At 37.3% G+C, this 27967-nt stretch overlaps 1 protein-coding gene across 1 annotated transcript; it reads right to left on the bottom strand.

The window, feature by feature from the left end:
* On the bottom strand, nt 1-27887 carry LOC137944281 (aldehyde dehydrogenase family 3 member F1-like). Its single transcript, XM_068789918.1, has 10 exons — nt 27487-27887; nt 27310-27378; nt 14061-14157; nt 1704-1910; nt 1466-1590; nt 1232-1336; nt 953-1125; nt 781-871; nt 545-694; nt 1-467 (listed from the first exon to the last, which is right to left on the bottom strand). Exons 1-10 carry the CDS (start codon nt 27673-27675, stop codon nt 234-236), a joined length of 1440 nt encoding a protein of 479 aa, XP_068646019.1. The 5' UTR covers nt 27676-27887; the 3' UTR covers nt 1-233.
* Between the last annotated feature and the right edge of the window lie 80 nt (nt 27888-27967).

Genomic DNA, 27967 nt, shown 5'->3' on the forward strand with positions numbered 1-27967 from the left:
TTCAGTGTGACCCAATTTTTTTTTTTCTTAAAAGACTGATATCATCAACAAATTAGGGTACTTTCTACAACAGTAATCAAGAGAAAGATTCTCAAACATACAATCCACAAACTTGGTTAACATTTGTATGTGACTTATTATAAACTTGAACACAACATTGGAGTCTCACTCACCTTTGCTGATGCAGGTTCTGATCATTATTTCACAATCACAAAACTTTGCATACACTTCAATTATTTCTTCAACCCCAGTAACAACAGGATTAGCCTCACGTAATGGAGACTATAGACAGCACGGATGAACTGAAGCTTCAGATCATTCCATGGCGGGTACCTAAAGTAAAAATCTGTGAAGTTTCTTCTTAGTATTGCTTTTTCATGGCTGAATGTGTCAAAGGTGAACTTTCCATGATACCTCCCAATACCACTTTGACCAACACCTCCAAAAGGCAATGTATCAATTGCAAACTGCAAAATTACGGTAGAGGTTAACCAACATATTCATCAACATGAGAAAGAAACGGATGGAATGAATAAAATAATACTTGGATAATCGCATCATTAAATGTGACACTTCCGGAAGATGTTTCATTGATCACCCGATCCTTGAGATGTTCATCTTTAGTGAATACATAGATTGCAAGTGGCTTCGGTCTAGAGTTTATGAATTTAATGCTGTCTTGAATCTTCTTAACCTGTATTACAAATGAGAATTTACAATTAAGCAGGTATTAACTTTAGAGGAAACGCTGCGTACAAAACTAAGTGTAAGTCCACTTACTGTGATAATTGGAAGCAGTGGACCAAAAATTTCTTCAGTCATTATATTAGCATCAAGTGGTGGGTTCAACAGGATGGTCGGCTCAATGAAGCTACATGAAGTGTCACGAAATCAGAAGCTTCAAATCAATAATTCTAGCATGCAAATTAAGATAAACATGTTCATGACTTACAGCTTCTCATCATCCACAGAACCACCATGAACTATGGAAGCTGCAACATTAGGGTCTTGCAGGAAATCCTTCAATCTCATGTAACATTGCTTGTTGGCAATCTTTGCGATGTTTTTCAATTCCTTTGGGTTATCCCCATAAAATTTCTTGATTGTTTGCCTCAGAAAATCCACCTGACGAGAAGAAGAACATAAATTTGACAAGGTTCATAGGACACCTCTGATACATTTGCTGCATGGAAACCAACTTCATAGGCTCTTAGTATAAGAGAAACAGTACCAACGTAGAAGCAAAATTGTCTTCCACTAGGACATAATCGATTGCTATGCATGCTTGCCCATAGCATGGGCCCCATTTTCCACCAACTATCCGTTTTGCAGCAACCTAATACAGATTTGATCGTAAGTGTACAATGTCAAAAACAAAGACAGAAAAAAAGTAGGAATGATCAGGATTGTAATTGGGGAAACAAATGATGCTATTCTCAGTTACTATTCAAGAACAATGGACTACCTTAGTGTCATCCAAACTCGCAAGTGTATCGAGTACCGCAGGACATTTTCCTCCCAACTCTAGGGTGACAGGAGTAAGATGTTTAACAGCTGCAGACATCACGATTCTCCCAACTCTTGCGCTCCCTGAAGTTGTCAATATTCAGAAATTGAAATGTTGCGGCCCTCCATATCAGTGCATCAACATGGTGTTAAGAATGCATAAGTTCAATGACCATTTAAGGATGAAACCTAAGTACCAGTGAAGAAGATCTTGTCCCATTTATTATCAAGTAGTTCCTGACCAGTTTCTGCCCCACCTTCAATGACCATCACTGCTTTATTGTCTAAGTAGGTGGGGATAAGATGAGACATCAGAGAGGATGAAGCTGGCGCCAGCTCCGAAGGCTTTAGAACCACTACATTTCCTGCAGCTATGGCACCCATCAAAGGTTCTAAAGCTAGCCCTGCAAAATATAACCACTTGATCAAACTCATAGTAGTTGCAGTTGAACTTTGAAGGGCTCAGGTCCATCTTATAGGAGTCAAAATTTTAGTACTTAAAAGTTTATTTGGAAAATTACCTATAATAATTTGAAACATCTAATGGCACAGGAGTGATTCCAACTTTTTTTCACCAAGGAACCATCCATAATAAGAAATGATAATTGAACTGTTAGAAAATACATTCAGGGGTACTTTGGTCATTTTACCCTCGAGGGGTATTTTGGTCATTTCAACACCTGTGGTTTAATTTCTTTATGTAATCTTGGTCTACCCTCCAGGGGTATTTTGGTCATTTCAACACCAGTGGTTTAATTTCTTTATGTAATCTTGTTCTACATGCTGAGTTATGTTAGTGATTAAATTTTCGTGTACATAGGATACATAGTTAGGGAGATATAAGGGGCATAAGTTTTATTAAGTGCATAGGGCCATTTATGTAATTATCGGCCTAAACCTATTATTTAAGAGAATTGGGGGAGTGCACTACCCCCAACGAGCTTTCTCTGGCTCTTCCCCATTTCTCTCTTTCTCTCTTTTTCTCTCATTTTTCTCCTCTTCCTCCACCAAAATCCTTACTTTTTACATGAACAAAATGGGAAAGGTAGTAATGGGGGAAAAACTGCAGGAATAGTACAATTAAGTGAAAAGGAGGAAATTTTTGAGGAGCTACTATGAATTGGTTAAAAAAGGATTAAGAAACCATGTAGAGACTAATATTAATAAGAAACATTCATGTAAAATCATTCATAGAAACTGCACTAGATGATCTAAGTAAAAAATCTAAATTGTTAGAAGATAAGACCAACACATTAATCATTTCACAAGTATTGTGGTCCTCTCTCTCCTTTATTATGTGTACATAGGTTGCTACATATTTTTATAGAGCTTCATAGCTGTTTAATCAAGTTTATAGTGTATGCACAAGTGCGGCATTTGGGTACTTCAACAATTATGAATTAAACAGTTAATAAAGAGGGGGTTAGTCAACTTGAAGGACAAGATGATCTTCAACCGCATAATGCCCTTCAAAACTTGAAGTCGTTAGTGGAGCGCAGATGAAGCTTCATCTCGATGCAGGGGATGAAGGGGTCCTTCATCTCCACGGTTTAATTTCGATCATGTGGAAGAAGGCCTGTTTTGATCTTCTTTGAATTGAAGGACGGGTGACGCTCGGTTTTTCCCCTCTCTCTCCTCGCACCCCCCCATCGCGCGTTGTCATTTCTCATTTTTTCTTCCTCTCTTCTGCACTCCCTCGCTCGTCTCCCTGCGCCCCCGGCGTCGCTGCTGCCAAAATCGATCTCGTCCTTCGTCTCCGGCCACCGTCTCAGTTCCCTCTCGCCTCCGGCCTCATCTCTCGGTTTTCTCTCGGCCTCACCCTCTCTCTCGCACCCCCTCTCTCGTCTCCGTGACTCCCTCTCTTCTCTCGGACTCGCTCTCTCTCGCTTCTCTCTCTCTATTCCCTCCCGACCTCCCTTTCTTCTCTTTCTTCTTCCTCTCTTCTCCCTTTCGGCCTCCCACTCCCTTCTCTCTCTGGCTAGTCTCCTTTCCCCCGAAAATACCTTCCGTTTTCGTTCGATTTCCCCATTTCCATTTCAATTTTCTTCGATTTTGGACATTTGGGCATTGATTGCTTAATATCTACTTCGATTAGGCATCGATTTCACCCTTCGGCTTCGGATTTCCCCAAATCTCAGAAGGTATGCCTAAACCCTAATTTTTTTTTCATTAAATTAGTGTTTTATTTGATTTAAATTTATTTTCAGTGCGTAATTGGGGGTTATTTGTGCATTATTTTGGGATTTAGGGTTACGGTTTATAGCCTAAATTCTTGATTCGTGTATGGATTATTTTTAGGGTTTGCTGCTCGGTATTTAAGGGTCCAGTGATTAGGGTTCAGGGTTTATGGTTAAGGATTTAGGGTATTTTAGGGGGTTTAGGGTTTTTAAGGTTTTGGGAGTTTTGTGTTTTTAAGCTATAAGGTTTTTTGGGTTTAGGGTTTGGAATTAGGGTGTAGGGTTTAGGGTTTAGGGCTTTTAATGTATTAAGTTATGGAATTAGTGTTTAGGGTTTAGAGTTTAGTAGGTGATAGGGTTTTTAAGGTTTTGGGGGGGTTTTGTGTTTTTAAGCTCTAGGGTTTTTTGGGTTTAGGGTCTAGAATTATGGTGTAGGGTTTAGGGTTTAGGGCTTCTAAGGTTTAGGGTACTGCGTTATGGAATTAGTGTTTAGGGTTTAGAGTTTAGTAGGTGATAGGGTTTGACTTTAGGGTTTGATGGTTTATGGTTTAGGTTTTATTAGGGGTTTTTTAGTCCAATTCAAACAAGGCTGAGTCGCCTACACGGGCGTCCATTAGCCAACGAAACCCAACCCCCATCACTGACGAGGTACAGTTCGTAGTGACTGGGAAGTTATATGGGGTTCTACCAGGGGTGTTCGGTGAATTAGGACTTGATATGTGTATTTTCTCATTGTTTAGTGTAAATGCAGTAGTACAAATAGTTTAATTAATTTTGAAATGTTTTAGAATGTTGTTGAGGATTTTTGAAGTGCTATGGAATGTTTTTGCCATGTGGTGAGGAGATTCGGGTGTTATACATATCCACCACATGGTATTTTCTTTTTTTTGTGGTTTCGATTTAACCCTTCGGCTTTGATTTTTCTCAAATTTCATAAGGTAAGTCTAAACTCTATTTTTTTTATTAATTTAGTGTTGTATTTGATTTGCCTTATAGACAGCTACTTGTATCCTACTTTTGATATTGTTGAGAACTTGTTGCTAATGCCATTTCAACCCTTGTTCTAAGATTTTGTTTTCCAATCTTATTTTTTTGGAGTAGGAGACTTTTGAGTCCGGAGGCCTGCTTGAGAATGTCTCATCAGGGCAATATTTATATCCCTATTCAGAATTTTTAGATTGTTAAAAGTAAACTAGTAAAGAATTGGCCTTTTTTTTTTTTTACCATAATCACGAATTTACTCTGGATGTTCTTACTTGCATGTCAGGGCAATGCGGATGATGTAACAATTGTAGTATTGAAGGAGTTGCCTCCTCTACAAGAGAAAAATCAATCAAGGGGAAGATTTGGAGATCAGTTCATAGGGGGAAATAGGCGAGGAACAACTAGCATGAAGAGAAACAATTATAGTTTGTAAATTTATAATGGATTTATAGTTTTTATTTGGGCGATTGTAAATTGATAGTGATATTTCATTTAATTTTGTTGTGTTTGATTATTGTATGGAGTTTATTTATAATGTTATGCAGTGTATGGAGTGTTTAGACTATTTTATGGAGTGTATATAAACAATTCCATGGAGTGTTTATGGAATGTATAGACAATTTTATGGAGTGTTTATGGAGTGTTTATGCAGGTATTATGTATATTGATTATGCCCAATTTTAAGTAGAGGTCATGCCGAATTTTATACAGGTATTATATACATAGATTATGCTCAATTTTAAGAAGAGGTTATACCCAATCTTATACATGTATTATATATATAGGTTATGCCTAATTTTATGTAGAGGTTATATCCAATTTTATGTAAAATGTATACAGACAGCGATGATTGCGATGGTCTTGAGGATGTGGGTAGCCAAGTAACATGCTTTCGGAGGCAGAGTGCATTAGAATCCACAAGAGCTGCACAATTTCGAGATGCCATATCGACTTCCATGTGGAACGGTAAATGATGGTTGTATTTTATTACTTTTGAACATGCGTCGTTTATATGTAATAAACTTGTAACTTGATGATTTTAATATTAAAGGCACGAACTCGTTATTAGAATAATTTTTTTTTAGGTTATTAATAAAGTTGTATATGTATTTATTTATTATTTTTGTTCAATTTTATTACTATATTAAACTTCATATTTAAGTCTCTGGTAAATAAAATATAATTAAAGTATGCATTTGATTAATTAATTATTTTTAATTTTGTCAAAATATATTATTAATTAATACCATGTAAAAAATCTATCTTATGTTATTAATATAATACTTTTTTATTCATTAATATATTTATTTTTTATTTACTCTATTGTATTAGTGATTTAATAGTGGTAATTAAAATATTGTTAACTCAAACACTTGGTTTAATTAACTTATTTTTATAATTAAAAAAATCAATGGTTTTAAATTTCGAAGATGAAGATGAAGATGAAGATGAACTTGTCCACACTAACACCCTATTTCGAAGATTTCGAAGATGAACTTGTCCACACTAACACCTATTTAGAAGAAGAAGATCATGTAGATGCATAAGATGAAGATGAAGATGAAGATCAAATTTCCAATTTGTTGACTAAGCCCCCCCCCCCCCCCCCCCCCCCCCCCCCCAAAGGTAGATTAGAGAGTTTCATCGCTCTCTAACAAGGTTGTCATTCTCTGAAAGCACTTTTCCATTCATTCTTCTTTCTTTTTTTTTTATTCAAAATTTATGTAGTACAGATTTTGGCATGGTATGAGAGTAATAAGCTCTGATAGGTGTGGAATGATCTCAGTTTCCTCCTCCCCCATAGGCCTAAACTTCAAGGAGGATAAAAATCAGGTTTTGGTTACTGTAAGGGATACGGGTTAGATTTTTCTTTTATGTGCCATAACCAAGTGGTTGATAGCTTGTGTGCTGCTTAGATTGTTCCTATGTGTTTGTGCCCCTAAGAGCGTTGCTTACTTGCCCAAGAGCACACCCATGCCTACACAAATCCTTCCATGTACATGACTTGTTAGTTTTTGGTGAATCTGTCATAAGAAGTTGTGTTTCAAGTGCCCTTTAGAGGGTCTATACTCCCTAAGTTACTGTTTTTGTTACAGGTTTTAGAGCCACAGACTCGGTATTTGGTGTTCTGGAAATGATTTATGGGCTTGAAGGTGCAATATGAGTAAAACTGAGAGGAATCACCATGTTTTCACAATTTCCTGGGTCATCAGTCGATTGAAGGTAACCCCAGAATCGATTGACAAAAAGTATTTTTAACCTTCAATCAATAAAAGCATCTCTTCAATCGATTGATAGAGTGATCCAATCTCTTCAATCGATTGACAGCGTTCTTCAATTGATGGAAGCTCTCTCTTCAATCGATTGAGGGCATTTTGACTTGGTTTCTTGGGTGGCATTATTTATGTGATTAAAGTAGACTTATGAAGTATGGCTGACCTTGGAGCAGTAACAACAGCTAAAAAAAGTTCAGAGACTTCAGATAGTAAGGAATCTTCTGCTATTTGGATTACATCCAAGAAATTTGTAAAGAAAGACGTTTGAGGAAGAAAGAAGAGAAGAAAAAGAAAAAGAAGGGGAGGAGGAGCAGCCTTAACTGCAGTGGAGTTTGTACTAGAAAAGCAAGAGCTCCTCTCTTTTATTAGGGGTTTAAGTGAATAATTACAGAGAAAATGCCCTTAGTTACAAAAAGTCACATAACTCCTAAAATACAAGCCTGTTTTGAATGAAACTTGAAACATAAGAAAGTAAAAACATTATCTAGCTAACAGACATAAGTTTGGATAAACATAATATAAAAAATAATCAAAATATCATTGAACTAATATTTTAACACTCCCCCTCAAACTGGAGAATATATATCAAACAAACCTAGCTTGTCACAAAAAGACATGCTTGGTTCATACGTCTTTAAGTTGGTTTGAAGATTTCACATATGGTATCACCACCTTCCCTAGCATAACTATATATCTGATAAAATAACAATCGACCTCTATATGTTTAGTTCACTCGTGGAATATAAGATTGATTGCACTGAAGATAGTAGCTTGATTGTCACACTTCAAGAAGAACAAGCTCAATCCACATAAGTTCACTAACAACTGTTTATTTCTAGCAACAACTGTTTATTTCTTGTTTTTCCAGCTCACAAAGTTACCCCCAAAAAAGCAACAATAGTCTGACATAGAATATCTATCCATTTTAGACCCTGCATAAGCTGCATCAAAATATTCAAGCACATCAATTTTGCCATTCAAAGTATATACAACTGACCTTTTCCAAGGTTACCCTTCAAATGCTTTAAAATCTTCTAGGCACCTTCTAAATACACTTTCTGAAGATTTTCCATGAACTGGCTCACAATTCTCTCAACGAAGGATATATCTGGCCTGGTGATTGTAACATAAATCAATTAACCTACCAAGCTTCTATACTGTTTTTTGTCCTTAAGAGTGGAACGTTGTGTGTCATGGAGATTTTGGTTGATTTCCATAGGGCTATCTACAGGTTTAGCACCCAACAAGTCATATTCTTGCTGCATATCTAATACATACTTTCTCTGAGAGAGCATTATACTTCGTTTACTGCAAGAAACTTCGACGTCAAGGAAGTACTTTAAAGGGCCCAATTTTTTTGTTTTAAAGTGTGGGGTCAAGTGTTTATTAACTTCTAAAATACCTTCAATATCATCCACATAAACCACCAAGATAACCATACTAGTCTTCTTTTTGGGTAAGAACATAAAATGGTCGCAATGGCTTCTGTAGAAACGAAACTGCATCATCATTACTATACTAAACTTCTCGAACCATGCTCATAGACTCTTTTTAAGTCCATAAATAGCCTTCTTTAACTTACATACCTTCCTTGTGCTCAAAGAAATATACCCAGCAGATTGCTTCTTATATACTTCCTCATATAAATCACCATTTTTTATATCAAGTTGAAAGAGAAGTCATCTTTTATTAACTGCTACAAAGACGAACATATGTAAAGATGTAAGTCTGGCCACAAGTGAGAACGTCTCAAAAACATCAATACCAAAGGTCAATGTATACCCCTTTGCCACCAACTTTACCTTGTGTCATTCAATAGAGCCATCAACATTATATAGTATAAACACAACGATACCCCACAATAGCTGCCCCTGTTCCCCTAGACATTAAATCACTCATCTCATCATCCATGGCCTATTTCCACTCAAGAGAACACAATGCATCCTATACTAAACGAGGAATAATGGAAGTAAGCAAGGACATGGATTGCTTAACAGAACTCTCTGGACTGCTTAACGGAGTTCAAGTCTTTACAAGCCGGCTCATGGGCCCTCTCTACATCGAAGGGGACTCAAAGACAGTCATTGACTGGTGTGCAAAGTCTATCCGACCTCCATGGCGTCATTGGAATATGTATTCGAAGATTTGTAATTCAATTTCTTCTTTAAATTATAATTGGAAGCACATTCCTTGTTATGCTAATCATTTGGTAGACATTTAGGCTAAGTTGGGTATTTCACTCCAACACCTTGTTGTGGAGGAAGGCTCGCCTAGCTTGTACTTTACTCTCTCTTTTAATAGTTTATACACCACATTTCAAATAAAAAAAAAAGTCATAGGAGTTCAAACCATTTTAAAATAGTCCACTATGATGTATGGGACCTTATAGGGTACCATGTCCATCTGTTTTTGAGTAGTTCTCGTCTTTAATTAATGATAAAACTTGTGCCTCATAGGTGTACTCCTGAAGGGAAAGAAAAGGTGTTTGATGTATTTTTAAAATTTATAGTGAAATAAAAAATCAATCAGGTGCTTCTCTCCAAATGTTGAGATATGAAAATGGGCTTCAATTTGTGAAATCATTTTTTTGAGTGTACACCCCACAACAAAGTGAGCCCTTCTTAATAGTCAATTGTAACAGCTGGACCAACGACAAATTTGATAACGTTATGGGTACACCCATTGGGAGGAACATTTTGGGACTGAAATTGGAGATTGTGTCAAGTTGTGAGGGGATTTGGTAGGAAATCAGAGAGGACAATGGGAAAAAGAGAGTTGACCATCTCGTCAGCAGGCCAGCCACCTACGGGTCATCCTGTTCAGAAATTTTATCAGATTCTGCCTTTTTCAATTTCATTCAAGCTATTCATAAGTTTTCCCTAATGCATGCCCCTCCTAAAGGTGTCATAACCCTGCTATTACCCTTACAAGTCATGAATAGTTCATTTCTATGATCCTCATGCTATACCTTACCAGCTAGTAAAAAGTTGGAGTTATTTGAGGTAGAGACTCTATTGAGAGTGTTGGAAAACATAGCTAAAAGAGCATGTTGGTCTTTTCACTTAGGTAGTTTACTATTTATATCCTTTTTAGGATGATATATGAGTGATTATATTATAGTTTTTTTTTATCAAGTTTTATGATGTTTTATGTACAATAGAGAGAGGAGCATTTTTATCATCTTAATATATTTTCACTTAACTAAACAAAAAAAAGGGGGATTAGGGGCCGAGCCCGATCACTAATCTGTTACTCTCATGTCAGAGGCAGCCCTTCTGCTTCATCTGCTTCCTTCTTTGATTCTCTCTTTGATTCTTTCTCTTCTTTGTCTTCTATCTTGAAAACAATCTTCCAAAGCCTATGTCAGGTATTTATTAATCGACCTAAATACATGTTTTTCCTTTATTTCTGCAGATGACACTTGGGGAAGAAAAGCTGAAAGCCTCCTCTATAAATATAGACTATTGATGTTTTATTTAAATGTGCACAAAGTATAAACTCTTCAAAAGGAATCAAGTCCATAAGAAAGGAGTCAAACACATGAAGCTACAGAAGGTCACAAGATTCAAAATTGCATTGCCTAAGGGGGGGTTAGTCCACAATGAAGTGGAATGAATTACCCCCGCATTACTTAGTTCATCCCATTTATGGCATTAGTCTAGAATGATTTGAATTGAAGTGAGATAACACCATTTCATTCGCTCAGGCAAAAACGGGGGAAAGCTGTTTCCTACCTATTTTGCAAATCATCCACTTTCCCCGCGCGACGCGTGTTGCTTCTTCCCCTCCCCCTTCTCGTCAGCCTCTCCAGACGCAGAACCCCCTCGGCCTCCCTCTCTTCCCCCCCCCCTCCTCCGCGATTTTTTTTCTTCCCTCTGCCCCCACCCCCGTCGGCCGTCCTCCCTCTGCCCCCACCTCCGTCGCAGAGCACGGGAGGCTCTGTCGCAGAGCCCCTCGGCCTCCCTCTCTTTCCGCCCCCGTCGGCCTTCCTTCCTGCCTCTCTCGACCTCCGTCGCAGAGCACGGGAGGCCAGAGCCCCTCGGCCTCCCTCTCTTTCCGCCTCTCCCCCCCCCCCCCGTCGGCCTTCCTTCCTCCCTCTCTCGACCTCCGTCGCAGAGCACGGGAGGCCAGAGCCCCTCGGCCTCCTGGCTTCTCTTCTCTCTCGGCCTCCCTATTTTCTCCCTCTCGGCCCACCGTCGGAGCGTCGCCGTTGCGCGCCGCCATCGCCGTTGCCCGCTGCCGTCGCCGTTGCCAAGATCGCCGCAGAGGAAGACGAAGACGATATTTAATTTTTCCTAAGTTAGGAAAAATTAAACATCGTCGGTTTAATTATCCAATTAATTAAACCATTAGTTTTTATTTTTTGTTAATATATTATTAAATAATAATATTTAAAATGTATATTATGTTATTGATAAATTAATATATTTATTTATTTATTATGTATTTATTTATTTATATTAAAATAATGAGTTTTAATGTTAAACTATATCTTATGTTATTACAGAATAATTTATTTATTTATTATATTCACTTATGTTATTTTTAATTTTTTTTTAAATAATTTATTCTAGTCACACGTAATTAGTATATTAATTTATAATAAACTGTAATCATTAATTGGTTTAATTATCCAATTGTTATAATTAATTAAACCATAATTATTGTTTTAATTTATAATAAATTATAATCATTAAGTAATATAATATAATTTTTCATTAATTAAGATATTAATATATTCTAATACTACACGTTAAATCACTTATAAGTGTAGTAACCACGTTTATTTTTTTTAATTATATGTTTAGGTATATGTTCTATTTAAGTATATTATAAAATGTTACTTATTCTCTTTTTTATATCATATTTTTCATTTAGGGGCACTAACACTGGAATTTGTTTTCCAGCCACTTTGAACTCGTCTATACTAACACCCAAACATGAATTGAAGTGGAAACAATTCATCTCACTTCAATTCAATTTTTCACTTCATTCCCACTTCATTGTGGACTAACCCCCCCTAACTCAATTTCAAGTTGATGGAGTCAAGCACATGATGGACTCAAGCAAGTGTTCCTGGAGCTGAACACAATCAGCAATGATTGAAAAAAGAAGTTCAAAAAGTCATTACAAGAACTGTTGAAAAGTTGAGTCAAGCACATTATGATTGGAGTCGAGTACATGTCTCTAGAGCTGAACAACAGTCAACAACGGTTGAAAAAGAAGTTCAAAAGGTCGACAAGCAATGGTTGAAAACTAAAGGAGTGGAGCACATACTCATATGGATTTGAGCATATTACAGGCAGTTGAACACACAAACTCAAGATATTCGAATCACCAGACGATATTTAAGTCAGATGTCAGGAGGAGTCAACTCCAAGATCAAGGAGTTGAACACATACACTCAGCTGCAGGCTACAAGGAGTCAAATCCAACTTGCAGTAAATTTGGATTTAATTAAGGAGTTGACCCTTGTAGAGGAACCAAGGCATAGGATTCGACCCCATCTTCCAGAAATGAAATTTCAAGTACATCAAGAGGCAATATCTGTGGCTACGGACTTCCAAATTCTGTAAGTTATGTACCAAAACGACAAGCAACACAAATAGTTACTTTTGTCTTTTTTCATATTTCTATGAAGTTTATTTACTGAATTTTTTACAAGTGCTAGAAACAAGGGTGTAAAGTAGAAACAACTAGTTTTTTTAAAATTGGATTTAAAATCTATAAATACTCAAGCCTTCTCTAGCTTTCACAAGAACTTGAGCCACAAAATTTGAAGTTCCTACCATCAATACTTAGTGATCCTCTTGTCCCAAACTGTGAAATTGAAGAGTTGAGGTCTTCAACTTGAGTTTTCTTAAAAGCTAAATATTTGTTTTAACTTTCATACTTACTTCAATACTTTGCTCGGTTGATTTGAGTTTTGATTGAATTATTTGTTTTTATCAATTGTTTTTTCTAAGCTTGGAATTTCAATATCAAAACTCTTTGAAAATATTAGCATATATTCTTAATCTTTTACACATAGTGTTGCTAATCATATTGTGTTATGGACTCGATAACCGGACGAGTCATCCAGAGGCGACACGGGTGAGTTGGTGACGCAGAGGAGCATTCAAGTACCTTAGGATTTATATATTTACTTTATTTCATTAAGCGGTAGCATGTAGGCCAGCAATGGCATTATTGTAAAAACACTAAGTCGGGGCCTTGGCGTGATTAGCCTTTAAGAGGGCTCACGAAAGGGCATGAAGCAAGCATAATTTCAACCTAAATCAGGATCGGCGTTCTCTTTTATTGAACCCTAGGATCGGCGTTCTCCTCGACGAACCCAAGGTTCAGGTCTCCCTTCGACGAGCCTGACTTCTTCTCTCCATTCAATCCATCATTCCATTCATTCTCGGCAATATAGGTCGACCTGTTCGCCCTGGTTCATCCCCTGCTCCCCTTGACGATCCTTCACTTCATCGAGTGACGAGGTCTATGGTCAAGGACCATAACATAGTGGTAGAACCACTTAAGCTTTTGTGAGATTCTATTATGCTATTTTATTGATGCAAATTGTGCTTGATTGAAAAGCTAATGTTCTATGCCATTTGGACATTTGTTGACCTACCAAGTATCTGACATAATGTTGTCATAAGTCCCTGTGTGGATTGGTATTTATGTTACTATAAGTCCCTGTGTGCCCTGGTAGTCTGTTTGCCATAAGTCCCTGTGTGAACAGCTGTTGTGTTTGTTGTAAGTCCCTATGTGGGTTGCTCTAAGTTTTGCATTGTTGACCATCAGTCCCTACGTGTTTGGGTCAAATGTTGTAATTGAACCTATGTTGTTCGGATTTGTAAATGTCGTTTGGCTTAATGGATCATTTAATTTCAGGGCAAGAGATCCCTGGGACAATCAAAATGTTTTTGGTTGTTAATTCTAATCCAAGCACCAACTAGTGAAATACTAGTAAGAAGAGAAAAGTTTTCATTTGTAAATTTTTACTGTAGTTAAATGGTCGAAGTTTACTTATTTTTCCATATAAAATTTTTCTAAGATCTCCATAAATCTGAATAAATATAACCATCAAAGACCATAAGCATACACATACTTAAAAAAAATTACTCACCGAATGGGAAATTCCATGATGAAAATATAAGAACAAGGCCAAGAGGTTCTGGCACCACCTCACCTTTTGTGGGGAATGCAACCAGAGGTACCTCAACCTGCAAATATTTAACTGAAGAAATTTAGTAGTCAATTCATATATTACTAGACAAGGTTGTGCAACTTAATCACAATAGCACACCAGGACCCAAAATCCAAGGAATCTCAATAAAAAGAAAATGTTATACTTGTTTTGGTCTACAATATCATTGAAAAAAGTCAAAGATTTCAAAATTGATTAAAAAGTTAAAGAAGGTAACTAATTGATATAGTTTTTTTTAAATGACCAATTGACATAGTTTTGCGCTACATTATGGAATACAATGTTAAAATTTTAGGAAGTAAAATACATATACATGAGGAGTTGAGAAGCAATAATACTTCGTCTAATCAATAACTTGTTGTAACATAATAAAAAGTACAAAAAAGGTTACTTGGGTCTATTTAGGTTAGTGCCCCTTGGCTGGAAATTTGCATTCAAGTGTTATTTTTAGGATTCCATGGTGTTAATGTCTTCTACGTAAGGTAGTTAAAGAAGGAAGGAAGAAGGAGAAGAGAAGAGAAGAAGAGAATGAGAGAAGAGAAGTGGGTGGACGCTTGGGTTAAGAAAAGAGAGAAAGAGAAATAACGTAGAGAAGAAAGGGGAAGATTAGGTTTCTGAGCATGAATACATAATTCTCCCCCTTAAGTTTTATTTATAGGTGTCAAATTGTAACAATTATATCAATACCCTTCACCCTAATAGGCGTGAACAAAAAGACATAAGATCATAGACTTATTACATCAATACCACCTAAGTTTACACATATCTTCTAACTGTTAGGAATTAGACGCCCTAATTCCAAATTAATGAGAGCAATAATAATAATCGCGGAAGAAAACAAAAGCAAGCATGAAAAACAACAAGATTTATATAGGTTCACCTCAAGGTGAGACTACGTTCTGTCTTTCGTCGTTGCAGTAATCCACTATAAAGATGAAATAGTTTACAAAAAAAATTGCACACACTTACAGGTGTTTTCTCTAACATTTCTTGGACTACAACTCCAACTCCATCTCGGTGATGATAAAACCCTAATAGCGGCGCCCCTCAATTATAAAGAGAAAATTAGGGCAACCACGATACAAGAGTAAAATTCCCAAATTGCCCTTAATGAAACAACAGTTAATATATCGTGGACCGGGCAGGGGCTTCGCCCCAACACCCCCGGGAGGGGGGCTTCCCACCCCCTTTCCAACCCCCACAACGACCTTACCGCAAAGGTCGATCTGCGAGCCAACTCAATGTAGGACATTGATTAGGCTCCACAACTTAACACTAACACTCCCCCTCCAGCTGGCGGTGAGAAGACATCATAGATTTCCAGCATGCTGCATACAGTGGAGAGAACCTTTGAGCTAATTGGCTTTGTGAATATATCAGTAACTTGCCTTTGAGATGAGACATGCGTGAGACATATAGTACCTACTTGCAGTTTCTCTTTAACAAAGTGACAGTCAACTTCGATGTGCTTTGTTATTTCAAGAAAGACTAGATTGGAGGCATTATAAATTGCAGCTAGAACAAAGAGAATCAAGAGATCAAAAGATTCATGAACGAATCTTTTTGTGCCAAATTAAGTATCAAATTAAATCTCTTCGAGTCTAGTTTCTTGAGAAACAAACCATTTGTGATTCTGAGCTATATTGTTGGAGACATTGATATTAGAAATGCCAAAGGTCAGTTCTGCCAAAAATCTCTTTTTTCCTATGTTATCTCCTATTATCTCTCCAGGTATTGAAGTGAATTGAGTTTCCTTTTCTCCTAAAATTCGAGTTTTTTAGCCAAATTTGTTTTCTAATCAGAGAGTTTTGGTTTGACTTCAACACTATCTTCTTTTTTGAAGCCTCTTTGATCCCAGAAATCTCTTATCTTAGGAAAGTCTAATTAAGGAAAGTGCTGCTAATTCAAGAAAGTCTATCATTGGAAAGTTTCTGTTTTGATTCTACTAGGAATATTTGATTAGAAACTTTCCTCAAATGGATTGATCAATTTGGAAACAGAAACTTGTAAGTTAAGTTATGAAATTATCAAAATTTCCATAGTTAATGTTGTTTTCAAGTTTTGTGTTTTTGTTACTTGGTTGTATATCTTTTGCATTGTCAACTCTGAAAATTTTTGCTCACCCTCATGAAATTATTTTGAGGTCATACTTGGTCAAATTTTTTTTAAGTTATTTTTCTATCGTTACAGTGTCCTTTTCATTATCGAGGTGGTTATTTTTTCTTCGTTACATTCCCCACATACCCCTTTTTATCAGTTACCTTTCTCCTACCATCCTTTTTCGACTCTCGCATACCCCTTTGGGCCAACCTCTTGTACGTTGCTTCGGTTGGTTTTTCTTTTATATACATATGGGTGTTTCAAGTCTATTGAGACATTTTTATGAGTACCCTTAGTGGGTTTTTATCGTCGTCATTTGAGTGACAGGCATATCTTTTTTAGTGATTATTATCACTAGTTTTGTTTGAAATCCTAGGAAGTTGGTTTCGGCCTTTTTTATACATACATCACCCATCTTATTTTTTGAGAGTATGTGTCAGATTGAGTTCTTATCCTTGGGACACCTTGATGGAGGAGATAATAAATACAATTATGTTTTTGTTTCAAGCTGAGATTATACCGATACCTTCCAACTTGAGGGGGAGAAAAAGAAGAAAGAGTACAAGAAATAGGTATTTTATTCCACATGTTGTGGTTATTATGTGACCAAAATATTCAAGAAAGGGGGAGCACAAAAGATGAAGAATTTTGCATCTATCAAGAATTGCATTTGTGAAGAACTTTTTCAACAAAAGAAAATTAAAGACTAAGAATCCTTTTTATTGCAAGCTAAAGTTATAAACTCCAGCTTGAGGGGGAGTGTTGAAAAGAAAATATGGAAGAGTCTTACATGACTCTCACAATAAGAAGTATTATAGAGCCAGAATTGCTATGTAAGGAGATCTCACAGAAGAGTTTCAGTTAAAAGGTGTTTTAGTTATGTTAGTCTTCTATTTATGTTTAGTTGTTTAATTATGCTAGGACTTATCTTAGGACTTATCTTAGCAATGAGCCTGCTATTTTCGTAGCAAGCAATCTAGTTTCCCATGAGAGAACTAAATATATAAAAGTTGATGTTAGAAAATACATCCAAGAGTATTTTGGTCATTTAACACTCCAAGGGTTTTTTGGTCATTTTACCACTTCATTGGTTAATTTTTTTTATGTAATCTTGTTTTGCATGTTAAATTATATCAGTGGTTAAATTTTCATGTACATAGGATTTGTGGTTAGGGAGATAAAAGGAGATTAAGGTTTGTTAAGGGTATAGGGGCATTTTTGTAATTTTAACTCAAAATACTTATTTAAGGAGTCAGGGAATGCGTGCAAAGTTCCCAAAGACACCATTCAGGCTCTTCAGAAAGCTCTTCTTCTCTTTTGTCCTTTTTCTCTCAATTTTCTCCTCTTCCTTCACCCAAGTCTTGATTTTTATAGTTGATTATCATTTTATTAGAGATGTATTTATGAAAGGAAAAGTAGTTGCCCATATGTCAAATCATCAAAACAACTTGGAGATGTATTTACAAAACCTCTGGGAAGACCTAGACACTTGGTATTTTGTGACAAGTCGGGATTGTTTGATATTTACTCTCTAGCTTAAGGGAAAGTGTTTAAATACCAGTACAAAGGTAATTTGGTCATTTCACTTACATATTGATTCCTAATAGATAGACATTTCATCAAGTTTATGAGTTATACACGTTTTGGTTCAAGTTTCATCTATTTTTGTTATGTATTTTATGATTTATAGTGGATTTCATAAGAAGGGACATTTTTGTCCATCTATATAATTATCACTAAGTGAATAATATAAAAGGTGGAGCTTGTGCTTTTGTGGACATGAACTCCACGCAACCCTTGCCGCTTCTTCTATTCCTTTTTTTCTCAAAGTTTTTTCTCCATCCTCAAATCCTCTCAAATCTATCATTTTATAAAAAGTATTGAGTGTGGAAAAACATTATGGAAAACAATAGAGGACATACGATTAATAAGGTAATAAATAGTGAGAACAGCTTGGGCTCAATAGAAGTATCGCACATTCATACAATGTAAAACGGTTCAAACAACTTCAAGTAAATGTCTATTATTTCTTTCTACAACACCATGAGTACACCATGAATGATATCATTCTTATTACAAAAAGACTAAAAACCAGAAGACATGTATTCCTTTGCAATATCAGACCGGAGTATTTTAAGTTTAGAATAGAACTAAGTACACACAAAAATTGAAAAATAGGTAAGACTTCAGATCTATCTTTCATAAAAAAAAAAATGTGTAACTCGAGTGCAATCATCTACAAATATAATGAAGTATTTTGAATGTGTAATATTGGAGACTTGCATTGGTCCCCAAACATCAAAGTGCACTAAAGAGAAATGAGTTTTCCTAATACGTCCAAAAAGATAATGAAAAGAATTTCTATCGTGCTGGCTCAAATGACAAACTTCACAAGGTGAATCCAAAATTATTTTTAATGAAGGAACTATATACTGTAAAGAAGACATAGAGGGGTGCCCTAATCTATTGTACCATTGGAGAGCTTGTTGTTGTGATTTTGTTGTAGATGTAACCATTGGGTTGTCTAAAAAGTAGAGACAATCATACAACTAAAATCCACATGAATGGGATTAAGAAAAGAAAATTGGCAAGCCATAGTTAAAACTTTTACTGTGATCAGCCACCAATAATACATGAAGAATGTGGAGTAGGCTGTGTGGACTCTTAAAAAGTAGCCTTTCACTTGTAATAGTAATACAAATTATCGACATTAATAATTGTAATGACACTAATCTAACTCACTAGTTGGAAAATTCTCAACCAAATGATTCCTTGAAAGAGTCAGAGTAGTGAAGTTATTTCCGTGTTACAAAAAATTCTCAGCCACCATGGCTCTCATGGTTATTAACGGTAAAAAAAAAAAGAACAGATATTTTTTTTTTTGAAATGATGCTGAATTTTATTAAGAGAGCTCAAACGAGCAGATTACACGAGGGGAAGCCTTCCCAAACAATGAGAGATTGCTGGGAGGTTCCGAATTTTACCAATTTATCAGCCAAAGAATTGGCTGATCTAGGAACGAGGTTCCAATTACAATGAATGGTTGACAAAATGTCAGCAATACAATCAGTGATTGGCCAGTGGCGCCAAGGAGGGGAGCTTTCTTTTGAACACCAGTTGATGACAGTCTTTGAATCGCCTTCAATAATCAGCTTGCCATGGAGACGCTCTTTAAAGATTTGGAGGCCGAACAGAAAAGCACTCACTTCAGCAGTATTTGAATCAGCAATACCCACCGGCCCTGCATAGGATAGAATAGGGTCTCCACGCTATCTCTGAAAACACCACCAACTCCAGCCGGCCCAGGATAGCCTAAAGCACTGCCATCAAAATTGAGTTTGATGCAGTCGTAAGGGGGAGGATCCCAGGTGGCCATAACCGGATTCCTACGGGGCCCGCCATGTGCGCTGTCAAACCCCAATTTTCTCGAAGGGAGACGCCCGATAGAGAGGCAAACTCCTTCCTAGAATATAGCCAGCTCAAGATAAGGCCCACTGCTTGAGAAGCTACGTTATCCGGGTTGCATTACACCATGGGACATGCGCAAGGCATGCCAAGAGAATTATCTTGCCCAGCTTAGGAAGGCGTATCCCCATAACCATCTCAAAGGTGCCAAAAAGGTCCTGATGTAGCCCCATTTGAAGACCAATCTTCTAAAATATCTTCATCCAGACTTGCCATGAAAAGTTGCAATGTAAGAGAACATGTAGGACTGTCTCATCACACACACCACCAAGGGGGCAAGTGCGATTGGGGGTGGTGTAACCTCTTTTATGGAGATTGTCAGAGGTGAGAATCTGTTCCCTGATGGCCGTCCACATGAAGAATTTGATTTTATTAGGCACTGAGAGCTTCCATGCCAGGTTTGCCTTATGCTCATGCATGCTGTAATCTTGTTTTCTAATGTGAGAGTAAGCGGATGCAACTGTGAATCGGCTTAATGCTGGTTCATAGGTAGGCCACGTATTGCACCTATGGTTAATAACTAGGATGAAAACTAAAATGGTCTTGTAAATATAATAAACAATGTCAAGTGAAGAACCAATTACAAATCATTAGAGCTTGTTTTTACAACCAGGCCTATGCACCTCTCAAAATAACACTAATTTATAATTTATCACTAACTACATAAGTCGAAGTTCATATACAACAAAAAAATACCCATATGATGAATAAGCCTACACGATTAATAACCTATAATCTAAATTGAGGATAAAAAATGTGATCTTTTTAAAGCAATCAAAACTGACAAATAGGTGATTTGGGGAGAAAATAGAAGAGAAAATGGATTTCTGGAAGAGAGACAGCTTTGCTGCCTTGGAATCCAAGCCAGAAAGGCCCTTCCTGCTTCTTTATAATCAGGGTTTAAGTAAAACTTTACAATAAGACAAAAATGCCCCTCAATACTTAAAATTACATATCTCCTAAAATACATGTCTAAATTGAATGAAAATTTAACTAGAGATAAAATAAGACATTCTCTATCAAATAACCATACTATAAGAGAAAAATGTAATATTGAAAATGTTAAATTGGGTCCAAGGCCCTATCCCAAAATGACTAGCCAACTTAGGAAACCTTTTTCCCAACTAATAAACTCAAGATCTTTGTACTCACTAATCTATGTGGGACTATTCCTCAACACTCCCCCTCACGTGTAGACCATCTTTTGTGGCTTTACAAGTGAATAATTTAGGAGTAGGCAGTTTAGGTGTAGGCCCTCTTTTTTTGCTCTACAAGTGGATAGGTTTTAGGTGTAAGCCCTCTTTTGTGGCTCTACAAATAGCTAATTTTTAGGTGTAGGCCCACATATGAGTACCTGCTCTGATACCATGTTAAATTGGGTCCAAGGCCCTATCCCAAAATGACTAGCCAACTTAGGAAACCTCTTTCCCAACTAATAAACTCAAGATCTTTGTACTCACTAATCCATGTGGGACTATTCCTTAACAGAAAATATAAGAAATGACCAAAATACCCCTGAACTTGTGTTTTAACACTCCCCCTCAAGCTGGAGAGTAGATATCAAACAATCCCAGCTTGTCACTAAAGGATACATGTACGTCTCCCCAAAGGCTTGGTAAATATATCTCCCAACTGGTCTAAAGACTTTACATAAGGAGTTACCACCTTCCCCTGCATAACTGCATCTCTAATGAAGTGGCAGTCAACCTCTATATGTTTCATTCTCTCATGGAATAGAGGGTTGCTGGCAATAAAAATGGTTGTCTGGTTATCATAATTCATATCCATAGGGTCAAGTAACATAAAACCAAACTCAAGAAACACAGACTTAATCCACATACGCTCACTAACTGTATGAGCCATTGCTCGACACTCGGCCTCTGCACTGGACCTAGCCACAATTGTTTGTTTCTTACTTTTTCAACTTATCAGGTTGCCTCCAACAAAACAACAGTAGCCTGATATAGAACGTCTATCCATCTTACACCCAGCATAATCGGCCTCAGAATAGCCAAGTACATCAATTTTCCCATTATGAGTATACAGAAGATCTTTTCTAGGTGCACCCTTCAAGTACTTCAAAATCCTCTTAGCAGCTTCTAAATGGACTTTTTGAGGATTTTCCATGAACTGGCTCACAACTCCCACAGCAAATGAAATATCCGGCCTGGTAACTGTAGCATAGATCAGTTTACCTACTAATCGTCGGTATTGAGTTTTATCCTTGAGTGTAGGACCCTTGGTATCATGTAGATTATGATTAACTTCTATGGGGGTGTCTATAGGTTTAGCACCTAATAAACCATAATCCTGTAACATATCCAATATATATTTTCTCTGAGAAAGAACAATACCTCGCTTGCTACGACCGACTTCAATGCCAAGGAAGTACTTGAGGGAGCCCAAATCCTTTGTTTGAAAATGTGTGGCCAAATTTTGTTTAACTTCTGTAATACCATCAAGATCATCACCAGATAACACAATGTCATCTACATAGACAACCAAAACCACCATACCAGTCTTCCTTTTACGTAGGAACATAGAATGATCACAATGACTCCTATAGAACCCAAATTATAGTACCACATCACTAAACTTTTCAAACCAGGCCCATTTGGTTTTAAGTATTTTGTGTCGTTCATTGATGATTTTAGTAGAGTCACTTGGGTGTATCTCCTACGGGAGAAGTCCGAAGTATTTGATGTATTCCTCAATTTTTTCAATGAAATAAAAAATCAATTTGGTGCATGTGTTCATGTACTTCGTATTGACAATGGTTTGGAATATCTTAACCATAAATTTTCAGTATTTTGTGAGTCTCATGGTATTACCCATCAAACATCCTGCCCTTATACACCACAACAAAATGGGGTGGTTGAACGTAAAAATAGACATCTCCTTGAGGTACAAGGACACTATTATTCCATATGAATGTTCCTAAATCTTTTTGGGGAGATGCAGTTTTAACTTCGTGCTACTTGATTAATCGTATGCCCTCAACTGTTTTGAGTGGTCAAGTTCCACTTCAAGTTTTAAAACCCAATTGTAAATTGTTTAGTGTGGTTCCTTGTATTTTTGGATGTACCTGTTTTGTTCGTATGCTTGGAACTTCGGTCGATAAGTTGTTACCTCGGTCTGTCAAATGTGTTTTTTGGGATATTCTCATCAACAAAAAGGGTACAAATATTATGATCCTATTCGACAGAAAACATATGTGTCAGCCGATGTGACCTTTTTTGAACATACTCCATATTTTTCATCATCTACTGAGCTTCATGTATCACCTGAATCTCCTTCAGACTGTCCTGTTCCTATTGCAGTTTTGGATGTATCAGCCACATTGAGTACTTCATTGCCTCTTCGTGTTTACAGTCGTCGCTCTCGTACTCCAGCAATTACCTCTATAGAGCTCTCTCCTCATGATCCACCAGCTTCCTCATTGCCTGCAGACCCTATTGACTCTGATTTGGACCTGCCTATTAGTCTACGAAAAGGTAAACTGTCTTGTACTACTCATCCGATATCCAAATATGTGTCACTTGATTTTTTGTCCCTATCCTTCAAGTCCTTTGCTATGTCATTGTCTACATCCCTATACCTCGTTCGGTGCAGGAAGCCTTGTGCTCTCCAGAATGGAAACAAGCTATGGATGATGAGATGAGTGTTTTGGTGTCTCGGGGAACATGGAATCTATGTGATCCACCTGCAGGAGCAGCTATTGTGGGGTGTTGTTGGGTTTATACTATTAAATATAATGTTGATGGCTCTATTGAACGGTACAAAGCTCAGCTGGTAGCGAAAGGGTATACACAGACTTTTGGAGTTGATGTCTTTGAAACATTCTCTCTTGTGGCCCGATTTACTTCGGTACATATCTTAATATTTGTGGTTGTTAATAAGGGTTGGTCTCTCTTTCAACTCGATGTGAAGAATGTCTTTTTATATGGTGATCTACATGAGGAAGTGTATATGGAGCAACCTCCTGGGTATGTTGCTCAGGGAGAGACAGAAAAGGTGTGTAAGCTGCAGAAGGCTATTTATGGACTTAAACAGAGTCCACGGGCCTGTTTTGAAAAGTTTAGTGATGTGGTACTACAATTTGGGTTCTATAGGAGTCATTGTGATCATTCTATGTTCCTACTTAAAAGGAAGACTGGTACGGTGGTTTTGGTTATATGGATGGTGACGAACGCATTTGGTTGACGACGCAGGCAGATTTGAGAAATTTCCTCAAATTGGGATCATTAAATAGTTCTAAATCCCAACATTCAGTCAAATAGAAGCAGTAATTATTAGCCAATAGGCTAAGATAGGTACAAAAAGGGAAAAAATGAAAACTTTACCCTACCAGTCCAGAAATGTGGGAAAAACCTTCAAAGAGATTGCTAAAAATGGAGAGAAGATCCACAAAATCCAAAGAAACTTGCCCAAGACTTGCGTTATTGCTTTGATACCATGAAAAATAGGTGATTTGGGGAGAAAATGGATTTCTGGAAGAGAGGCAGCTTTGCTGCCTTGGAATCGGAGCCAAAAAGGCCCTTCTTGCTTCTTTATAATCAGGGTTTAAGTGAAATTTTACAATAAGACAAAAATGCCCCTCAATACTCAAAATTACATATCTCCTAAAATTCATGTCTACATTGAATGAAAATTTAACTAGAGATAAAATAAGACATTCTCTATCTAATAGCCATACTATAAGAGAAAAATGTAATATTGAAAATATAAGAAATGACCAAAATACCCCTGAACTTGTATTTTAACAAAAACCATAGGATTATTTTAACTTTCAGTTAGTCAGAGTACTTGTATTGAAAGGATAAATCAAATTTAACATTAGCTTCTTTCTCAACGTGAAATATATGTATAATAATGTGCTTCTTCTTGTATTTCACCCCATTGATAAGTTAAGATCAATATTTTATCACTGTGATAGTTTTATTATATTCATGAGTGTTAGAGGATGAATTTTATTTGGTCTAAGCTACCATTTGTAACTTATGGGACCTTCAAGTGTCCAGTGCATGTCATTACTCTATATAAAAAATAAAAAAATAGAAGTAAAATCAACAAGGGTAATGTTTACCATATTTCCAAATGTGGTCAACTAGAATGTGTATTTCCAAATTGGGCCTTCTAATTTATATTTAATGAAAATTAAGGTAACATAGTGAATCTTTCACAAAAAATGAAAATTCCTAAATTTTTTTGTTGAGTTGGATCAAAAGCTCATCCCAAAATGACTAGCCAACTTAGGAAACCTCTTTCCCAACTAATAAACTCAAGATCTTTGTACTCACTAATCCATGTGGGACTATTCCTTAACACTCCCCCTCACATGTAGGCCCTCTTCTGTGGCTCTACAAGTGGATAATTTAGGATTAGGCCCTATTTTTTTGTGGCTCTACAAGTAGATAATTTTAAGTGTAGGCCCTCTTTTGTGGCTATACAAGTGGATAGTTTGGGTGTATGCCCTCTTTTGTGGCTCTACAAGTGGAAAGTTTGGGTGTAAGCCTTTTTTTGTGGCTCTACAAGTGGATGGTTTAGGTCTAGGCCCTTTTTTGTGGCTCTACAAGTGGATAATTTAGGTGTAGGCCCACATATGAGTACCTACTCTGATATCATGTTAAGTAGGGTCCAAGGCCCATCGCAAAATGACTAGTCAACTTAGGAAACCTTTTTCCCAACTAATAAACTCAAGATCTTTGTACTCACTAATCCATGTGGGACAATTCCTTAACATTTTTAAAAGTAAAAAATAAAAAAGGAGGGAGAGTCCACCTCCCTTCCCCTTCTCCCCAACACTTGGGGGAGAACAAAGGGGAGGTGGCTGCCCTCCCCTTCTCTCCTATTGTGCAAGGGGGAGGGAGGGTAGAGCCTTCCTTCCCTCCACATGCATTCTCCCCTGCAATGAGGGGGTTCCAAGGGAAACTGCCCCCCTAAAGATTTGGGATCCTGCTTATTTTTCTTCCTCTTTGCAAGCTATGTGCATCAATACTTCTCCTACAACAAAGAGAAGCAAGGAAAGAGCTTGAGAGTGGTTTCCTCCATGTTACTCAGATGTGCCGCAATGTCCTCATGGTAAACCACATGACTGATTTGGATATGAAGATGGAGAATAGGAAGAATTCCTTTGAAGGAAGGAAAATGGAAGAAGAAGAGCTCGGAGATCATAAGGTTGTGTTTGGAACACAGAAAATGGAGAGAAAATAAATGGAAAAAGAAGAGGAAGAGAAAGAGAAAAGAAAAGAAAAGAAAAGAAAAGAAAAGAGGTTTTTTTTCTCTTATTTGGATGTCCATGGAAAATGAAAAACGGAAATAGAAGAGAAATGTAGTTTCTCTTTCTCTCAAGTTTCTATTCATTTTCTTTTCTCCCCAAATTCCACCACTTTATGAGAGAAAATTTATTAACTAAGAGAGAAAGTGATTTTCTCTCTTCTTCTTTTTCTCTCAATGATTCTTTGCAGCCAAACAATTGGAAAATACCTCTCTCCCTTTTTTTTTTCTTTTTTTTTCTTTTCTGTGGGCTCCAAACAGGCCCTAAGTGTTTGACTAGTTATCAGCCGTTGGTCGGAAGCTTGGAGATCATAAGTGTCTTACTAGTTATCAGCTGCAGGTCAGAAGATCAGGTATCATAAGGGTCTTACTAGTTGTCAACCGCTGACCGGAAGCATTTACAACAAATGTCATAGTTGCTGCAGATGGAAGTGGTGATGACACAACATTTCAGCAGCGATGGGAGCTGCACTGACAAAAAAAGTAGGAGCTACAAAGAGAATGTTGAGGTGCCCAAGAAGAAAACAAAATTTGATGTTCTTCACAGATGGCCAGAGGACTACTATCAGTACAGTAAGCTGGAATGTAGTTGATAAAACATCACGCTTGATGTAGAGGAGGATGGAGAAGGCCACCCTCCCCTCCTTTTTTCAAGACGGGGGCAACAGTGTCGCCCTCCATCTGAGAGAAAGGTGTAACCAACCCTATTGGTGGCTACAAGTTGCTGATATAATGAGAGGGAGCTCGTACAGCCTGAGGTTTTTACAAAGATTCAGCCAGCTTCTCATCTCTGCTGGCTCCGTCAAGACCAAGCTGCTTCTAATCTTTGCATCGCTTTCACCCTCTTTTGCCTTGTTAACCAACCCAAGCTGCTTCACTCTCCCACTAGATCTTCGCCTCCCACGTCCAAACAAGCCAATTCTTCTTTCCTTTCAGTACATCCAGTAGTTGCTTTGTTTAGTGGCTCTCACTCATCCTGGCTTGAGAGTTCATCGTAACATTGGAAGTAATTCTTTTTGCTCAGAAAGCTAATCAAACCCCTATCCTTCTCACGGGGGAAAGTCACCGGAGAAAGGATAAGAGGGGTCGGTTCCCCGACTTGTTCGTTTAAATTTAAATGCCAAGTTAACCTTAAAAGAGCCGCGTATAGGAATTATCCTTTCAATAATAACAACAGTCGTTAGAATAATAACTACAAACATTTCATCATCGCAGTTTGCATCAGACTTAAACAAATAGAAGATTTTCAGAGTAAATTTAATATGGTGAAAATTGTGCCAAAAAAATTTAAAAAAAAAATTATGAAAAGAAGAAGAGGCAGGATCACCTTTTTTTTCGCCATCCACTTATCCAAGTTCTGTAAGGAGTGCTTGACGGACTTAACAAGAACGCCCACCTATAAGCCACCAAACAAAATCAATTCGAAGATGCCACCACTCTAAAAAGAGACACGAATTTGAGAAAACCAGACAACACAGAAATATAAACTTTTGAATTTGAACACCTCATCTCTATAAGATTCCACTGGGTGTTTCCCCAAATCTTCTTCAAGCGCCTGGCAAATCTCACTTTCTTTTTCTTCAAGAAGCTTCAAAATCGCCCTTAACTGGGATCTCCTCCAAGCAGTACTTTTCGTCTTCCCACTCTCAAAAATCTCTCTCAGCTCCGCCAGCTTACTTTGCAGTTCCGCCATTGAATCCCTCGAATCAAACCAGCAGCAGAATTGTGTTTACTTTATGAATCCTCGCAGCCGCAGTCTTCATTATAGAGGGCAGAGAAGTTAATTGCTTAGTTACTAGTTGGGCATTAATGCGCGGTACTGGTGTTCGATAGAATTTGAAATTGTGGCGACAAAGAGACAAACGCAGTTATTGTTAAGCTGCAAGCCTCGCTTTCTGACAGAAACATGAGATGTTTTTCATCGTTTCATGATCGATACTCTGTTGCGACTTGCAGTTTTAACATTGGAAAGTTACTAACGGAAG

The sequence above is a fragment of the Aristolochia californica genome, unplaced genomic scaffold (genome assembly GCF_029961685.1).
Source record: "Aristolochia californica isolate CCGP_79_NKW_82.1479 unplaced genomic scaffold, dmAriCali1.0.hap1 SCAF_11, whole genome shotgun sequence".
Taxonomy (NCBI): Eukaryota; Viridiplantae; Streptophyta; class Magnoliopsida; order Piperales; family Aristolochiaceae; genus Aristolochia; species Aristolochia californica.